Below are 16,136 nucleotides of genomic sequence, written 5' to 3' on the forward strand. Positions count from 1 at the left end.
CAGGCAGAGAATGTCAGAGCTGGAAGACAACTTGAGAACAAGTTCTACCTAGCCTTTCACATCGTAGAGGAGGCCCTGAAATGAGATCTGGCTTTCTCCAGGTCAAATAGCCGGTTAGTGGCTTAGCCAGAACCAGGAATCAGATGTCCTGAGTTGAATTCTCTCTCCACTGCACAGCACAGGCAAGTCTGGCTTGGGAGCTCTTTTTTTTGGTGCTGGATTCTTCTCTGATTCTCCCTTAAGTAAGTTGAATGGAGGACCCAGTTCTTGAGTTCTTAGAAACCTAAATCCAATAGCTCAGCAGGGATGCCAAAGTGAAGGTTTTTGTTGGATTAGTTTACTGCCATAAGATATAGTAAGACATCTTAGAAATAACTGGAAGAGCCATAACTGCTTATACACAGTTTCTCTTTCATAGAAATGCTACGAGACTGCTCTCATTAGCCCCAGGTTCGTTTAAGAGTGGCAGAATGCATTTAGTTTTGTTGAAGCAAGTCTAAGCTTCTTTCCCCATGGTAAGTGAGGAACTGACCTTTCTTACAGCTATGCCTATGTTCTTCTGCTCCTTCTTCCATGAATACTTATATCACTAGAATTTTTACAGGTGGTGTCATCCTGTTGCCCAGTATTTACACTCCCCACAATTTATTTTTGGATACAGTGGCTTCATGCCAGTCACCATTATTACACCAAAACTCATCAGGGTGCACTTTCTACACTTGCTCTTCATAGGTTTCTGTTTCTTTTATGTCTTTAGAAACTTTTTTTTTTTTGAAAAATGCTAGTCTTCAGCAACACTTTATGTCATTGTATTGAACATTTTCTTTTTAAAGACTTCTCTCAGAGAGGTATTGAGGGAACCTTCAAATAAGATCTTTTTTGTAGAATACAGGAATAGCTGTATTTCTAATAAATATTAAGTTGACTTCCAATTAACATTTTATACTCTTATTAACATTTCACAGATTGTTTCTGTTCAACCAATTTCAGAACTTCATGGAAAAGTTGAGTGGTAGGTTGGGTAATAGGGTAACATAATGGGAGCCTTTTTTCCAATGCTGGCATGTGAATAAAGTACCTGCAAATCATAAAAAGAAACAAAATAGAGAGCTTTAAAAACAAGACTTTTCACACCAGTCACATCATTAAATACATACTTACTGGCATAGGGCTGTTGAGTGTGGGAGTTTAACCCACAAGACTACCAACACTTAACCCTCCAATCTCCTCCATTTGTGACCTAGAAGACCTCTGCTATGTGAGCCTTTCAGCTCACTGGAGCACTTTACTTCAGCAAAGAAAGTGAATTGCATTAATAATGTATCAGTTATCAAAGCATCAATAAGGAAGCTAGGACTGTCCTCACCACGGTGTGAGCTGAGGCTCCTGCGTCTTGTTTTCACAGGCCACACACAGTGGGGAGTTGAAATGAGTCAAGCTGGGGTGAGTGAAGCTTGGCCCCCCCACTAGGACCAAGTCGAGGGAAGAGGAGACTTTGTCCCCACGGCCTCAGTGAAGTACAGTTGACCCTTGAACAACATGGGTTTGAACTGCGTGGATCCACTTGGGCTTGGATTTTTTTCAGTTTAAGTGTATATAAATATAGGTGTAGAACACTGTGCACAGACTTGTGTTGAAGTGGATAGCCTGTCCTTACATAGGCATGAGGCGATGCTTAATATAAAACTGATAATGTGTGAGTTCTCATATTACTGTTTATAACTTTGCTTTCAAAGACTTATATACCATACAGTATGCTTCTCTTTCTTGTAATTGGAGAAACTGTATCAGCCTATCACCACACGTGTTTTTTTTAAGTAACAATGTTTCCAATACTATATTATGAATATGACTGTAATCCTGTGTGCCATAAACATTTTATTATGATTCATTCATTATTGTATAAGCCAGGTTACCATGAAGCGATCATATTGCTGCTGCTTTGTTACCAATGCATGAACCATTATGCCTGTACATAAACATAAATTTCTTTTTCACATTATCTTTTTATTTCTTTTGCCTAGTGATTGTAATATGTGTAACATCTACAGTGTTTGTACCATATAAGACAAATTAATGTAGATACATATAGATAGACAGTTCATCTTTTAAAGACAACATGAACTTCCTGTATCAATAAATATGATTTTCTTAATAATATTTTCTCTAGCTGACTTAATTGTAAGAATGCAGTATAAGATACATATAATATACAAAATATGTATTAATAAACTTTATGTTATCAGAATGGCTTCTGGTCAAAAATCGGCTATTCGTTAATTTTAGGTGGAGTCAAAAGTTATATATGGATTTTCAAGCATGTAGGGTGTGGCACCCCTAGCTACAACACTGTGCAAGGATCAGCTACTATAGGAAAAAACCAGGGAAGAGACAAAAGTAAGAAAATCTTTAGCTAGACTCTTGGATGGCTTCAAGCATTGCTTCTCAGCCCTGGACACACATTAGCATCACCTAGAGAGTTTATTTTAAACACCAGTGCCCAGGCGCCACCCCAGACAAACTGAACAGTTACAACATTTCTGTATGTGAGACTTGGGTGTCACATGTAGGAAGGATAACACTAAGGACAAAGAGAGGAGACAGTGGCAAACTGAACAGTGTGTTATCTACCTAAGAGGCCGGCTGCTTTTGAGCCCTGGCCAACTATTTTCATGTAGGCATGTGACACTATAGTTGCCATTGTTCTGATTTTTAAATGCGCATAACTATTTTTAAGACATTGATTTATGTGACCCATGCTACAACATGGATGAACCTTGGAAACATCATGCTAAGCGAAAGACACCAGACACAAAGGCCTATGTTGTGTGATTCCATTTGAATGGAATGTCCAGAACAGGCAAATCCACAGAGATGGAGAGTAGATTAGCGGTTGCCGGGTGCTGGGGTGTGACAGCTTCATGGGTAACAGGCTTCTTTGGGAGTGATGAAAATGTTCTGCAATTAGATAGGGGTGGTGGTTGCACAACACTGTGAAATGTGTTAAAAGCCACTGAGGGAATTCCCTGGTGGTCCAGTGGTTAAGACTCTGTGCTTCCAATGCAAGTGGCCTGAGTTCGATCCCGCATCCCACATGGTGCAACCAAAACAAAAAAGTAAAAATAATAATAAAGTCTTGGAAGTTCCTAGTAGTCCAGTGATTAGGAATCAATACTTTCACTGCTGTAGGCCTGGGTCAAAAAATAGTCTTTAAAAATAAAAAAGCCACTGAATTGCACCCTTTAAAATGTTTAAAATGGTGAATTTCATGCTATATGAATTTTACTTCAAAAAAAGTGAGGAAAAAATTAGGTCCTGGGCACCAACTCATAGTGGGGCAACCAAAACCCTTTTATGGGGACCAGAATAGAATCTCATAAAACCACATGGAGGAAAAACAGGACTGACACTGGCCTGTACAATTTTTTAAAGCAAATCTTTAGGCCACAGTACATGCCTTCCCATCCGTGTATGTTTGTCTCCATCCAAAGTAATAACAAATCTATGCCTGCTGCACCCTTTTCATCTTAAGTTAGACACAACCTGGGTTTTGTTTTGTTTTTCCCTTTAAAGGTGCTAATGCAAAGCTATACCGCTAAGAGCATTTGGCTTTGCCGGCCTATAAATAGAAGTAGGAACCCCTGAGGTGCAGAACAAGCTGGCTGATGAAACAACGCACTCTGCTGTTCTTTCTTACTGTTTTGTTATTGAATGTAAGAGAAGGGTAAATGAAACAACAAAAAAGAAAATCCTAATAACTGCATTCATCATTCCTCCCTTATCAATTGTTTTTCTTTCCCAATGACTGGGTTACTTCACAGCCAATTATATTGTCTCCTTCAATAGGGTTTCTTACTTTCAGTTACTCACATGTTAAAATCATTACCGGTTCTGCGAAATAGATGCTGGTTGCGATAAAGACAGTGAATGAGAAACAGTTCTTCCCAGAGAGCTTTGATGATTCACTGGTCTCTTCTGGCCTAGGAATGTACTTCAAGTGGCAATAGTTCTTAGACACCCTCCCACCCGCAAATCCTACCTTACCACAGTAAGGTAACTATTTTATCAAAGTAAAATATTAAAAACAAACATTAGAATTTCCTACTTAATCTTCTGAATATTGGGCTGTGTTGTAGTTTTGCATGAAAATAAAAAATGAGTGGGATTTTGTGGAAGATGAGAGTCAGACTTTTTCTTACCTGAATTCTTCTCTGTAGTTGTTCCTAATATACTCAGCTAAAGTCTTGCTGTACTGCAGGCAGCTCTTCAGGATGTAAAACTGCTGGTACAACAAAACCGCTCGGCCAGGACTTAGCAGCTGAAATGAAGCTGAAAGGCCCTTCACCACTTGTTTCACGATACTGGCCACAAAAGTAATCTAGACAAGGGAAACGCAGTTACACACGCGCTGCATGCCACCTGCAAGGGCCACCTGCCTAGCTGGAATCTCAACTAGAAATCTAGCCTGAAGTCCTCGCCACCCTGACACCCTGATGCTCTTGCATTGTGCTATTTCTTACTGAGTTAGTACTAAGAGAGCACCAGACCATAGACTGACTGGGTTTGCCAGCTGCCCCCCTAAAATCTGGATCAGAACAAGACCTGACTGTCAAAGGAGTTTGACTCCAAAGCAGAAGGAGAACATTGGAAGCATAAATTTAGGCTACTGTAAAAAACAGAAAGGAATACTACTACCCTTTGAGGCTCTAACCAGAAGGTCATTCTGGATGCTCATTAAATTAGCACTGACAAAATTTCCCTTTTCTATTCACGTGGCTACTGACCCTTCCTAAGTAAGGCAGGTGATCTGAAGTTTCCCCAACCCAGATCCATTTACACATATTGACTAAATATTGTGTCAGGAAAATGCAGATTGAGATCAGAGAGTCTGGAGCAGGGAAACAAAGCAATGCCCATTTGGGAATTAAATTTTTAATTTCTTTAGCATCTTGCTGTAATCAAGAAAGAGAATCAGCCAGAGCTGACTGGCATGCAGGTATATTCAATGATTCCACCAGTTTACCTGCTTGCAAATTTCTCTCAAATGGTCTGTTTCTACCCAGACTCTTTAGAAATAGATTAATACTGAAGTTTTCAACACTGTTTGTGGTCCTTTTGCCATCTTTCATCCTGACATGCTTTATGGTCACAGGCTGGCCACATACTCAGCTCAGTTCCTTTGGTGAACCAACCCTAGAGGTTGATAAGAAAACTTTCCTGTCGCTTGGAGTTCTTAGGACCCCAAATTTCACACAATAGTTTAGATGATGAGGTCTGCAAACACCCCACACAAAAAGTAAGGGTCTTGCATCATGCACATATGAACTACTATTGCTGGGAGTGACTGTAACTTTACAACACTCTTTGAAGTGGGGCTGAGACTGGTTAGAGTCTATGTCTGCTAAAGGACCCAGATTCCTGGCTCAATCTCTGTATAAGGCAGTTGGCTGTACTCCTGACAAGTGTACCCTTTGACTGCAGTCAGGTTTTTATACATATATGTCACACAGATCTGGCAATTGGATTCCCTAAGACAGACTCAACATCAAAATAGCTCAAAGCAGGAAACCACTGATGCATAAAAGAAGCATGTTCATGTATGGAAGGAGAACATAATACTACATGTCAATCCTCTATTAGCAACAAAAATTTAGTTTGCATTACTACCTTTTGAAAATATTTCCAATTAAATCTATGTTGACTACATGGACAAATACATGAATGAATAAAGGGAAAGTAAGTTTGGGGAGATGAGAGGAGATTAATGGATAAAGCCTTTCTTAGAGTTAATTCAGCAGATATTTTATTTAACATCTATTATGTGCCTGGCACAAAACACAGAGCTCCTACCCTTATGGCCCCTGGAATTTGGGAAGAAAGACCTTGTATCAATCATGATAGACTAGGTTATGTGATGGTAGTAAATCTCACAAAATATCAATGCTTTGTTTAACACAAGGAACGTTTATTATTTGCTCATGCTGTATGTTCCTTAAGGATCGGTAGGGGTTTCTGCTCATTGCAGTCACGTCCACATTCCAGGACCCACCTAATTTCCAGCGGGTAGGGAAGTGTACTGCTACTACTTGCCTGAAAGGAGAGAAACCCAGAATATATATGGACACTAATGGCTACCACAAGACAGAATCAAATAATAACACAGTGTAGACTGCAACAGTAACAAGTCCTATGTAGAAAAGGAAAAAGTTGCCATGCTCTGACAGTGTGTGCCCACGATGGAAGAATCTGATATAATCAGAATGGGAGAATCATCACCTCCACCCCACACAAGGAAGGGGCACTGAGGCCTGAGGATGAGTAGGAGTTAATTAGGTATAAAAAGAAGAAAAAAGCACTTCAAGCAGACAGACAGAGGGACTGGTAAAAACCATGTGATGGAGTTGGGAGTATCAGGGTAGGCAGTGGGTATGAGACCCACACAGCTGGCAGAGTGAGGGACCAGATGAGGCTGTAGGGTTATAACATGCACAGCCTTGTAGGCCATATTCAAGTTTCTAGTCTTCATTTGTTGTCTTCATTTATTATGAGCACGTGACTTAAAGCAAGTGATGACATAATCAGATTTTTTATTTTGAATAGATTCCTTTGACTATAGTCTGGTGGAAAGACAGGACAGACCATGTAGATGCAATTAGAGTGTCAAGGAGAGAGGTGGTGATACCACAGACCAGGATGGTGGCTGCCAGGACAGAGTGGCCACAGTACTAAAAGTGTGCTACTCATACTCGCCAACTCACACTCACTGTTTAAGATGAATGTTCATGTTTTTCACTTAATTATACAGCCAGTGTTTTAAAATTCTATTTTATACGTATATCTTAGGGCTTTTCATTAAATAAAAATCACATTTAAGATGTTATTTCAATATCTTAAACATTCAGGCCCCAAATAGAAAAATATTTTATTTTAACTAATAAAATTATCAAATGTACATTTTCTTCTGTTTTATAAACTTGACCCCTTATAGAGAAATAGTCATTAATTAAGCACAAGAGCATCTGTTTCATCAGCCTTGAGTGATAGTTTTGTTTCTGCTTCTAGAAGGTACTTACTATGGGAGGACAACTTTGTAGAAAGGACATTATCCAGCTAATAGCAAACTTTGTTGACTCCAATCCAAGATTTCCCTAAAAAAATGCAAGGAAATAAGCAAGTTATATTCATGAAGTTAAAACATAGCTAAAAAAATATTCCTTTTCAAATACATTTTATCCTGATTAATCAAATCTTTAAGATGAGTATTTAGGAACATAAGCTAGATGAACACTTAAGAGCAATAGTAGTCCTATCATTTAAATCACCCAATTTTGGAGATTATCTCTAATACAAGCATTTTAATTATAGACTATATATATCCTATAACAGGGCTTCCCAGGTGGCTCGGTGGTAAAGAATTAGCCTGCCAATACAGGAGACACGGGTATGATTCCTGAGTTATAAAGATCCCCTGGAGAAGAAAATGGCAGCCCGCTCCAGTATTTGTGCCTGGGAAATACCATGGACAGAGGAGCCTTGAAGGCTACCATGCATGGGGTCACAGAAGAGTCAGACATGACTTAGTGACTCAACAACAACAGTATATATCATATAATGATCATGACATACAAGATAATGACACAATATAGGATGTATAATAAAACCATTGTACCTGCTGAAAGACAAGAAGTATCTCATACAAAAGTGCTGTAGCTGTATCTGTATATTCCAGGATAAGCTTCTGTAACTAGAATTTTAAATAGTAATCAATGCAGTATCATTGGCAGAGCCAGAAAATAATCATTTCTTCTGGTTCTCCTTAGGTATTTATAAAAAGAATTTATAATCAATAGAAAGTATTAGTGTGGTTAATTTTCTTGTTCTGTTTGATTCAATCATTCTCAAAAAAGTGGCTCTCATAAAATGACTGCACATATAATAATGGCTAAGAAAGTGGGTCAGGAAAAGAAGATATGGCCTACAGAATACTGACATGCAGAAAAATGCACCCTGATTTGCAGTGTCATTCAGATCAACCATCCTGCTTCCTTTCAAGAATGTAGACATATACTCCCCAGAATTGAAGTAGGAGATTCTCCAAGGAATTAAGTCTTATGCCCAACTTGAAGGATAACTCCTTCTGTGGTATGGGTAAATGTAGAGATAGAGAAATTTTGTGGTGGTGGTTCTCAAGAAATTCAAACAGTTGGTGAAGCTGTCTCCTAGCCCACAGGCCACTTGGTGCATGAGAACTGTGTCTGTAGGCATGCTACAGGCCCCACATTTTCCCTAACAGTATCCTTTGCAAGGAAGTTCTAGTTTGAAACCACCTGCTCTATTAGACCTTGGAACCAGAATTTATATAATCTGCTCATGGTTTCATTCATAGCCCAGGTGCAAAAGACCAGCAGGTCCAAAAACAGGAAATTCAGACCTGTCTATACTGTTCACTGGATGTTTTCATATGGAAATATCAAAGGCAAATCAAATAAACTAATCTAAAACCAAGCGCATTATTTCCCCTTTAAACCTACTATTCTTGTTATGTTGTTATCTGTCACCCAGACCAGAATCTAAAAGTCATCTAATATTAACTCTTTATATTTTTATCAACTCAGTTTCCTAAAAATTTCTGGAATCTTTCCTTTTCATAATTACCATCTTCCTTTTTTCATTTATTTATTGAACAAACATGCATCAGATACAGTACTCACTGGAGTCCCATACTGTATTAATGGAGAGTAACAGAGACGTGGTTACTACCCTGGTGGAATATACAAGGGCTTCCCTGGTGGCTCAGAGGGTAAAGCGTCTGCCTGCAATGCAGGAGACCTGGGTTCGATCCCTGGGTCAGGAAGATCTCCTGGAGAAGGAAATGGCAACCCACTCCAGTACTCTTGCCTGGAAAATCCCATGGACAGAGAAGCCTGGTAGACTATAGTCCATGGGATTGCAAATCTAGTGGGGAACAGATATCAATCTAATAATCACATAAATAAATGCACAGTTACACACTGAGACAAGGGCTGTGGAAGAAAGGCACAGGAAGTTGGGAGAGCTCTAAAAAGAAAGCCTAGTGTTGTTTGGGGGTCAAGGAAGGCTTGCTTCTTGGCCCCTGTCATCCCTCAGCTGGACTACAGCACTAGCTTCTTAACACCTCGGTCAGTCTTGTCTCCATCCTCTTCTTTTATCCCTAATCCACTCATTCCAGTGTTGAAACTCGTACTGCAGATGCTCCATATACGGTCTGTAATAATATTTGATGTTATATTTGACCAATTAATGCCTGGCTCTTCAACCTATGAGGGCAGAAGTTGTGTCTGTTTTGCTTTTTATTTGCAGCCTGCTGCCTAGCACACTGTTTAGCTTATAACAGACACTCAATAAATATTTATTGAATAAATGAGTGAATTTAAGACCTTTCTAAAACATAACTCTGATTGTGTGTTCAAGAACTATCATATCATTTCCACCCTTTAAAGAAATTCTATGTTGGCCTACTCAAAATAAACTTATAATAACCCGATTTATTCTCTTAGAGTAAGTACATCATAGGCACTTTGATACCTCTAATGTTTTAGTAAAACTTTAAACAACTAATGCTAAGTTTGTACTACTTAGATAGGTAAGGAAATGATAAACTAAGACAATGTTAACCCTGATATATCTCTAAGACAGTGCTTTTCTACCCATTAGACCCTTGCTGTGGAATTATATACATAAATATTTTACAGAGACAGATATAAACAGATTTATCTAATATACAGAATACTGTTTTCTCAGTATGCATACTTTAAAACATATAAAATGGATATAATATTGACAAATAGCTATCTAAGTTTTGAGGTTAATAACAAAATATTAACTTTGATTTAATTATGTTTCTATATTCTAAGACTCATGGTCCACATAGAAGAACTCCTATATATTGTAATTAGTCTATTCCAAAACTTTCATCTCACCTCAGCATCAAAAGACATCTCAACTGAAGTTGAGTCAGCCACCAACTGGATGTCAAACACAGGACCTGATTTTGGAATCTGAGGCTCGCTAATTAAAATTACCAAAAGGTTAAATAGTGTTCCCCTGAAAAAAAAATAAAGGCAATTAGTGAGTTAAGTTTAAAAAGAAAAGCAGTGACACCAAGTTTGCAGGCACTGAGTGTAATTATATTTAAAAGTATGAAGCACTGTGGACTGTTTATTTTAATTGAGGTATAATTGATTTATAATATTATGTATACAATATAGTGATTCAAAAATTTTATAGGTTATACTCCATTTATACTTATTACACACTATTGGCTATATTCCCTGTCTTGTACAATATATCCTTGCAGCTTATTTATTTTATACATAGTAGTTTGTACTCTTAGCTCCCTACCTCTATTTTTCCCCTCCCTCCTTCCCTCTGCCCAATGGTTAGAGCACTTAGTTTGTTCTTTATATCTGTGAGTCTGCTTCTTTTTTGTTAGATTCACTAGTCTTATTTTTTAGATTCTACATATAAGTGATATCGTAGAGTTTTTTGACTCTAGAAACCGTTTGTAACAAACTATTTAAGAGGTCTATTGTTAACTAAAGATCACTAGCTATTAGTGAATAAAAGTAGTATTAAACTTCAAGTCTTTCAAATGCAGTGTACAGTCCCCTAACATATACTAATAACCCACTTAAATGTTACTGCATATTTGAATAATATATCATACTGTTTGAAAATAAAAAGGCTCACACACACACAAATCACAATTCAAAACATGCTTCCTGAGAAGCTGGGTCAGTAATCCTATTTTCATATGTATAGTACAACCCCTGTAAGGCTGAAAAAAGCCTGAAGGCAGACCACTAGACAAATCCGTTCCCTAATTGAAGACAATATCAGAGAAGCTTTGACAGAGAGGAGCAATAAAAGAATGTTCATATAGGACTATATAAAAATCCTCTATATTCTTAAGCATTCCTTTCATAATGGAATAAAGAAGAATATAAACAATCTTATTTAGTAATATTTGGAGGCTTCCTAATCTTTTTACAGTCATTTAAATCATTACCATGATAAGTTTACCAAAATTCTAAAAAAAAAAAAAAAAAAAATTCTAATAAAAATGCAATTCCCTCCTTTCACCAACCCAAAAAACAAATCTAGTTCTCATATCTGCAAAAGAAGTTAGCACATTGTCAGTTACCACATTGCTCAAAAAAAGCAGGATATGTCCTACAGGTTATTTGCTAATGTTTTATTCAGGCTGTTTTAAAACAGCCAGTCTATTTTCAGAAGATACTTCCAAAATCAACAAAATAATCTATTGTTGCTTTCTATTGAAGCTTAATCTATTGAAGCTTTCCTGATACTAAGTTTGAATTGACATTCCATTCACTGTAATATTTAATTATAGTCCTTTATTTTCAGCAACAGCTTCTTTTCAAACTATCATATATCCTAGGCTAAGGGGAGGAACTCTCAAATTCTGAGTCACTGTGGTAAGTTGAATACATGACTTCAACCATAAAAGTACTGAAAAAAAGGAAGGATTATGGCATATTTCAAGAATACAATGAAGTGGGTTGAACTAATAAAATCTCTACTTATGAAAAAAATAAAGAGGAAAATGCTGAAATGAATAAATGTTTTTTTATTTGCTCAAATGGAATTTAATTTTAAATCTATCCTTTCTGCAATCTATCCCTTCTGCCAACTCAATTTAAAATCCATTAAGTCAATAACAGATAAAAGAAATTTTATTCTAAAATGGTATTTCATCCTGACTTATTATAATAGACACCTTAGGGTTGACATCACACCCTTAAAAATGGTACCAACAGTTTGATACTTTTATTGTTTAGATTGTTATTATTCCCAATGTAAGATTTTTTAAATGTATTACAGTATCTTAAAGTACAGACTTTGAAGGGCACACTCATGGTCTCATAAGTCATTCTGTGTTATTTTGGTAAGCAGAATTTTAATATGGCTTCCAAGATTTGCATCCTGTAGTATATACACTCTGTATGATCCCTTCCCTAAAGTATGGTCAGGACCTGGGAACATATTAGGCTTTCATTCTCGTCCTTAAGTTATGTTAGATGAGAAAGGTGAAGAAATTTTGCAAATGTAATTAAGATCCCCAGTGAGTTGACTTTTGAGTTAATCAAAGAGAGATCATCCTAAGTGGGCCTAAGCTAATGAGGCGAGTCCTTTAAAAGAGAGTTTAGGCCTTTTCTGAGCTCAGAGATATTCTCCTGCCAAGAAGCAAGCTGTCATGAGTTTTACAGCTATAAGGAAATTAATTCTGCTAACAACTACCCAAATGAGTTTGGAAGAGGGCCCCAAGCCTGAGACTGCAGCCCCAGCCAACCACCTTGATTACAGCCTTGTGAGACCCTGAGCAGAGGAGCCAGCTAAGCTGTATCCAGATTTCCTGATCCACAGAAACTGTCAGATAATAAGTGTATGTTGTTTGAAGCCACTAAATTTGTGGTATTGGGTTGGTCAAAAAGTTCATTCAGGTCTTCCTGTAAGATCTATGGAAAAACCCAAATGAACTTTTTGACCAACTCAATAATTTGTTACATGGCAATAGATTATTAGTTGTATTAGACATTTATTGTGCTAGTTAATGGTACAGATAACATGATTTGACCACTATGAATATAAAAATTGACTGAAAAGTTAATATTACAACCAACTATAGCAATATACTATATGTACCAAAGGACATGAGAAGAATTTGTTGTATCAGGAAAGAAGCTTGACACAGTAGTGCTGATGTGGCAAAACCAAGTTAAGACAGAGCAATTAAAATGCAACATTTTACAACAGAGATTGGTGAGAATGATTTTCTCCAATTGGGATAAAGAAAAGTAGAGACCAAAAGGTGGACCAAGGGGGTAACGTGATTTAGCAATAACTTCAGTGTGGGAGAAGACATAAATATCAGACATAATTTTGAATCTCTCTCTTGGATATTGGGAAAAGGGCAGTATTGTCAACTACATAAAGAAGTATGCAGAAAAAAAAAAGTATGCAGAGAAAACAGCAGTATATTTTCCTTGTATGCTGTGGAGTAGAGGTCAACAAACTATGGCCTGCAGGCCCAATAGCCCAGAGCCTGTTTTTATAAATAAAACTTTATTGGAATACCGCTGTGCCCTTTCCTTTGCATATTGTCTATGGCTGCTTTTGTAACAATGGCAGAATTAAGTAGTTTCAACAGAGACTATGTAGCCTTTTGCAGAAACATTTGACCACCCTGCTGTAAAGCACAGTATGCCTATAGTCCTTGACACACAGCAAGTTGCCTAAGATATGCTAATAACCATTATCAGTAAAATTTATTTGTAAAAGTCTCTAATAAATAGCCTGGACAAAATAGTACTAAAAGTTCTTATTCTTCCTTCCAGTTCAAATGTTTCAGAGTCCATGGCGCTCCTCCTTCTTCCACTTTATGATGCAAGAAATGTAGATAAACAGTTGATTGAAAGGGTGGGAGGAAATTAAGATTTTAGCCAGACCATTGCCCAGGGATATAATTCATAGCCTACAAATCTCATAAAAAGGTCCAACAGCTAATATGCAAACACACACTTTCTGTGGCAAAGAATGCTATTGTCCCACACTATACATTCTCCCATTCTTCCTTTGAATAACAGCTGTCCCATTGCCATCTAAAGTTTAGCTAGGCACATAGAAGTCCAACTACAGACACATTTTACAGCCTTTTTTGTGGCTAGAAATGCTGTATGCCTAAAATTCTCACCAATAGAAGGAAAGCAAAACTATTATGCAGTCCATGGGGTCTCAAAGAATGGGACATGACTTAGTGACTGAACAACAACAACAAAAGTCTTCTGTGCCTTGCTTTAAAAAGAAATTTGGGAAGCTGCTATATAGCACAGGAAGCTCAGCTGGGTGCTCTGTGATGACCTAGAGGAGTAGGATTTGCAGCAGTGGGGAGGGCGGAAGGGGGAGCAGACGAGATCGAGAGAGGGGATGTATGTATACTTACAGCTGATTCACGTCGTTGTACAGCAGAAACTAAACATTATAAAGCAATTATACTCCAATTAAAAAAACAAGTAAGTAAAAATATATTCCTAAGTAAAAAGAAGAAGAAATTTATTTGCCCTTCCTGATTCCCACAGGGTGTGGTGAAGGCAAGAAGTTCAGCCAGCTAACCATAAGGACAAAGATAGCATATGATAGAAGACAGTAGAGCAACAAAAAGGAGGAAACCTAGGTCTCTGGCTGGTCTTATAGCAAAAAGCATGGCTCTTTACTCTGGACTAATATGTAAGAAAGATGTAAATTTCTCTCTTCTCTGGGACACATATTTTGGAGTAACTTTATTACACCTCTTACCCTCCAATATTCACTCCAAGAGTGAATGCATGCTAAGTCGCTTTGGTCGTGTCCGACTCTTTGCGACCCTATGAACTGTAGCCCACCAGGCTCCTCTATCCATGGGGTTCTGCGGGCAAGAATACCGGAGTGGGTTGCTATGCCCTCTTTCCAGGGGATCTTCCCAACCCAGAGATCAAACCTGTGTCTCCTGCAGTTCCTGCATTGCAGGCAGATTCTTACCACTAAGCCACCGGGAAAGCCCCTTGGTCTTCAGATGACAACAAAAGATAAACTTAGGATAACAAAATCTTTGTGCCCTCAGTAATCAGAGAGAACTCGGTTTGCACCAGTTAATCTGTTCATCACAGAAGGACATGAGAGACAAAAGAGTTTAATATATTTACAAAGGGATCAAGCAGAGAAGTCAGAGAATTATGAGTTCTGGAAGATACTCGACAGAGTAGTTAGTGGGTTGCAGCTACAAGATCTCAATTTTTAAAAGGCCTTACGTCTTAGCTGCTAATATGTTCAGGCGCAATGACTCAGTTTCTGTTTCTCTGAACATCCGTCCCAGAGTCTGTATAATTTCAATGCACACCCTGTAAAACAGAGAGGAAAAATGTCACAGAAATGGCATGACTTCATTATGAGTTCAGAATTTCACAAAATCAGTAATCCTTAATAGAATTACATTCAGATACCCATTTAAAAAAAGTATAGGAAGGAAATTCTATATATCAAATCGCCAACATTGGTTGCAAGCCTACTCTGTGATGGCTACATGGTAAGCACTCAGAAATATTTGTTGAATGAATAAATTAATAAGTGCATGTCAGGATTACAAGTCATTATCATATTGATTTTTGTACTTATTTTTTGCAAAGTTTTAATGATAATCACACTATTTTAAAACAAAATTTAATCATCTTAACTGTTTCAAGTAGGTAATTTTTCAGAATTTCAAATGTAAAAATGGGGATAAGTGAAAGGTGTCTTTCCTTCATAAATTGATTTTTTTCCCCCTTTGGGGACAGCCAGTATTACTAGTTCCTTGTGTAGTTTTTGACCACACAATTAGAACAAAATAAATGCTATTTTAAAAAATCTATGTGAAGCAAAATTTGCAGCACTATTTATCATTAAAACAGTACATATTTTGCCCAGTGCCTTCTATTTATTTAACATCCTAAGGAAAAAATATCTGTGATTATCCAGTTAGTACTTACACCAGCTCATCAGCCCTTTGGCTTCTATTGTGAAGTGCATTCTTATCCCTAGACTCTGGCAAGTATTCATGAAGTTTGTTCACTAGGAAATAGAAAAGGTCACTGGTCTGTGAAAGCAAGCAGGAAAGAAATGGTAATTCAGTTCAGTTCAGTTCAGTCGCACAGTCTTGTCTGACTCTTTGCAACCCCATGGGCTGCTGCATGCCAGGCCTCCCTGAGTTACCTGTTGGCAAAACTGTCGATTCTTCCGTAATAAAAATAAGAAATTATTTGTTCTTTGATTAGGGAGAAAGGGATTTACAATCTCTGTCATTAACGTTAGCATAACCCAAATTGAAAACATACCTTTACTTACAACCAGGAGACCACTGTCCTACTGAACAGAGCCAAAGCTAAAAATGAGCAGATGATGCTGGGAGACAACTTCACCATTAATACTGAAGATCATCCAGAAGTAGGTATATAATTTAGGCAAGTCATTAAGTCACCTGGAATAACAAGGTGTTAAATGGGGGCCACTATATATCCAGCCTTTCCAAAGTAATATGGCTTTTGTGAGAATATGTCTAGAAA

General features: G+C 37.6%; 1 protein-coding gene across 1 annotated transcript in view; it reads right to left on the minus strand.

Moving 5' to 3' along the window:
• Nucleotides 1-804: 804 nt before the first annotated feature.
• The window catches only part of C4H12orf56 (chromosome 4 C12orf56 homolog), a 77,270-nt gene continuing 61,938 nt past the window's right edge, over nt 805-16,136 (minus strand). Inside the window, exons 7-13 of the mRNA XM_006073568.4 lie at nt 15,564-15,670; nt 14,847-14,936; nt 9,960-10,083; nt 7,670-7,744; nt 7,074-7,148; nt 4,200-4,378; nt 805-1,078 (exon numbers count right to left, since the gene is read on the minus strand). Of these exons, the coding sequence (XP_006073630.4) occupies nt 952-1,078; nt 4,200-4,378; nt 7,074-7,148; nt 7,670-7,744; nt 9,960-10,083; nt 14,847-14,936; nt 15,564-15,670 (777 nt within the window). The 3' untranslated portion in view covers nt 805-951. The remainder of the gene's footprint in view (nt 1,079-4,199; nt 4,379-7,073; nt 7,149-7,669; nt 7,745-9,959; nt 10,084-14,846; nt 14,937-15,563; nt 15,671-16,136) is intronic.

Source organism: Bubalus bubalis, chromosome 4 (genome assembly GCF_019923935.1).
Source record: "Bubalus bubalis isolate 160015118507 breed Murrah chromosome 4, NDDB_SH_1, whole genome shotgun sequence".
Lineage (NCBI taxonomy): Eukaryota > Metazoa > Chordata > Mammalia > Artiodactyla > Bovidae > Bubalus > Bubalus bubalis.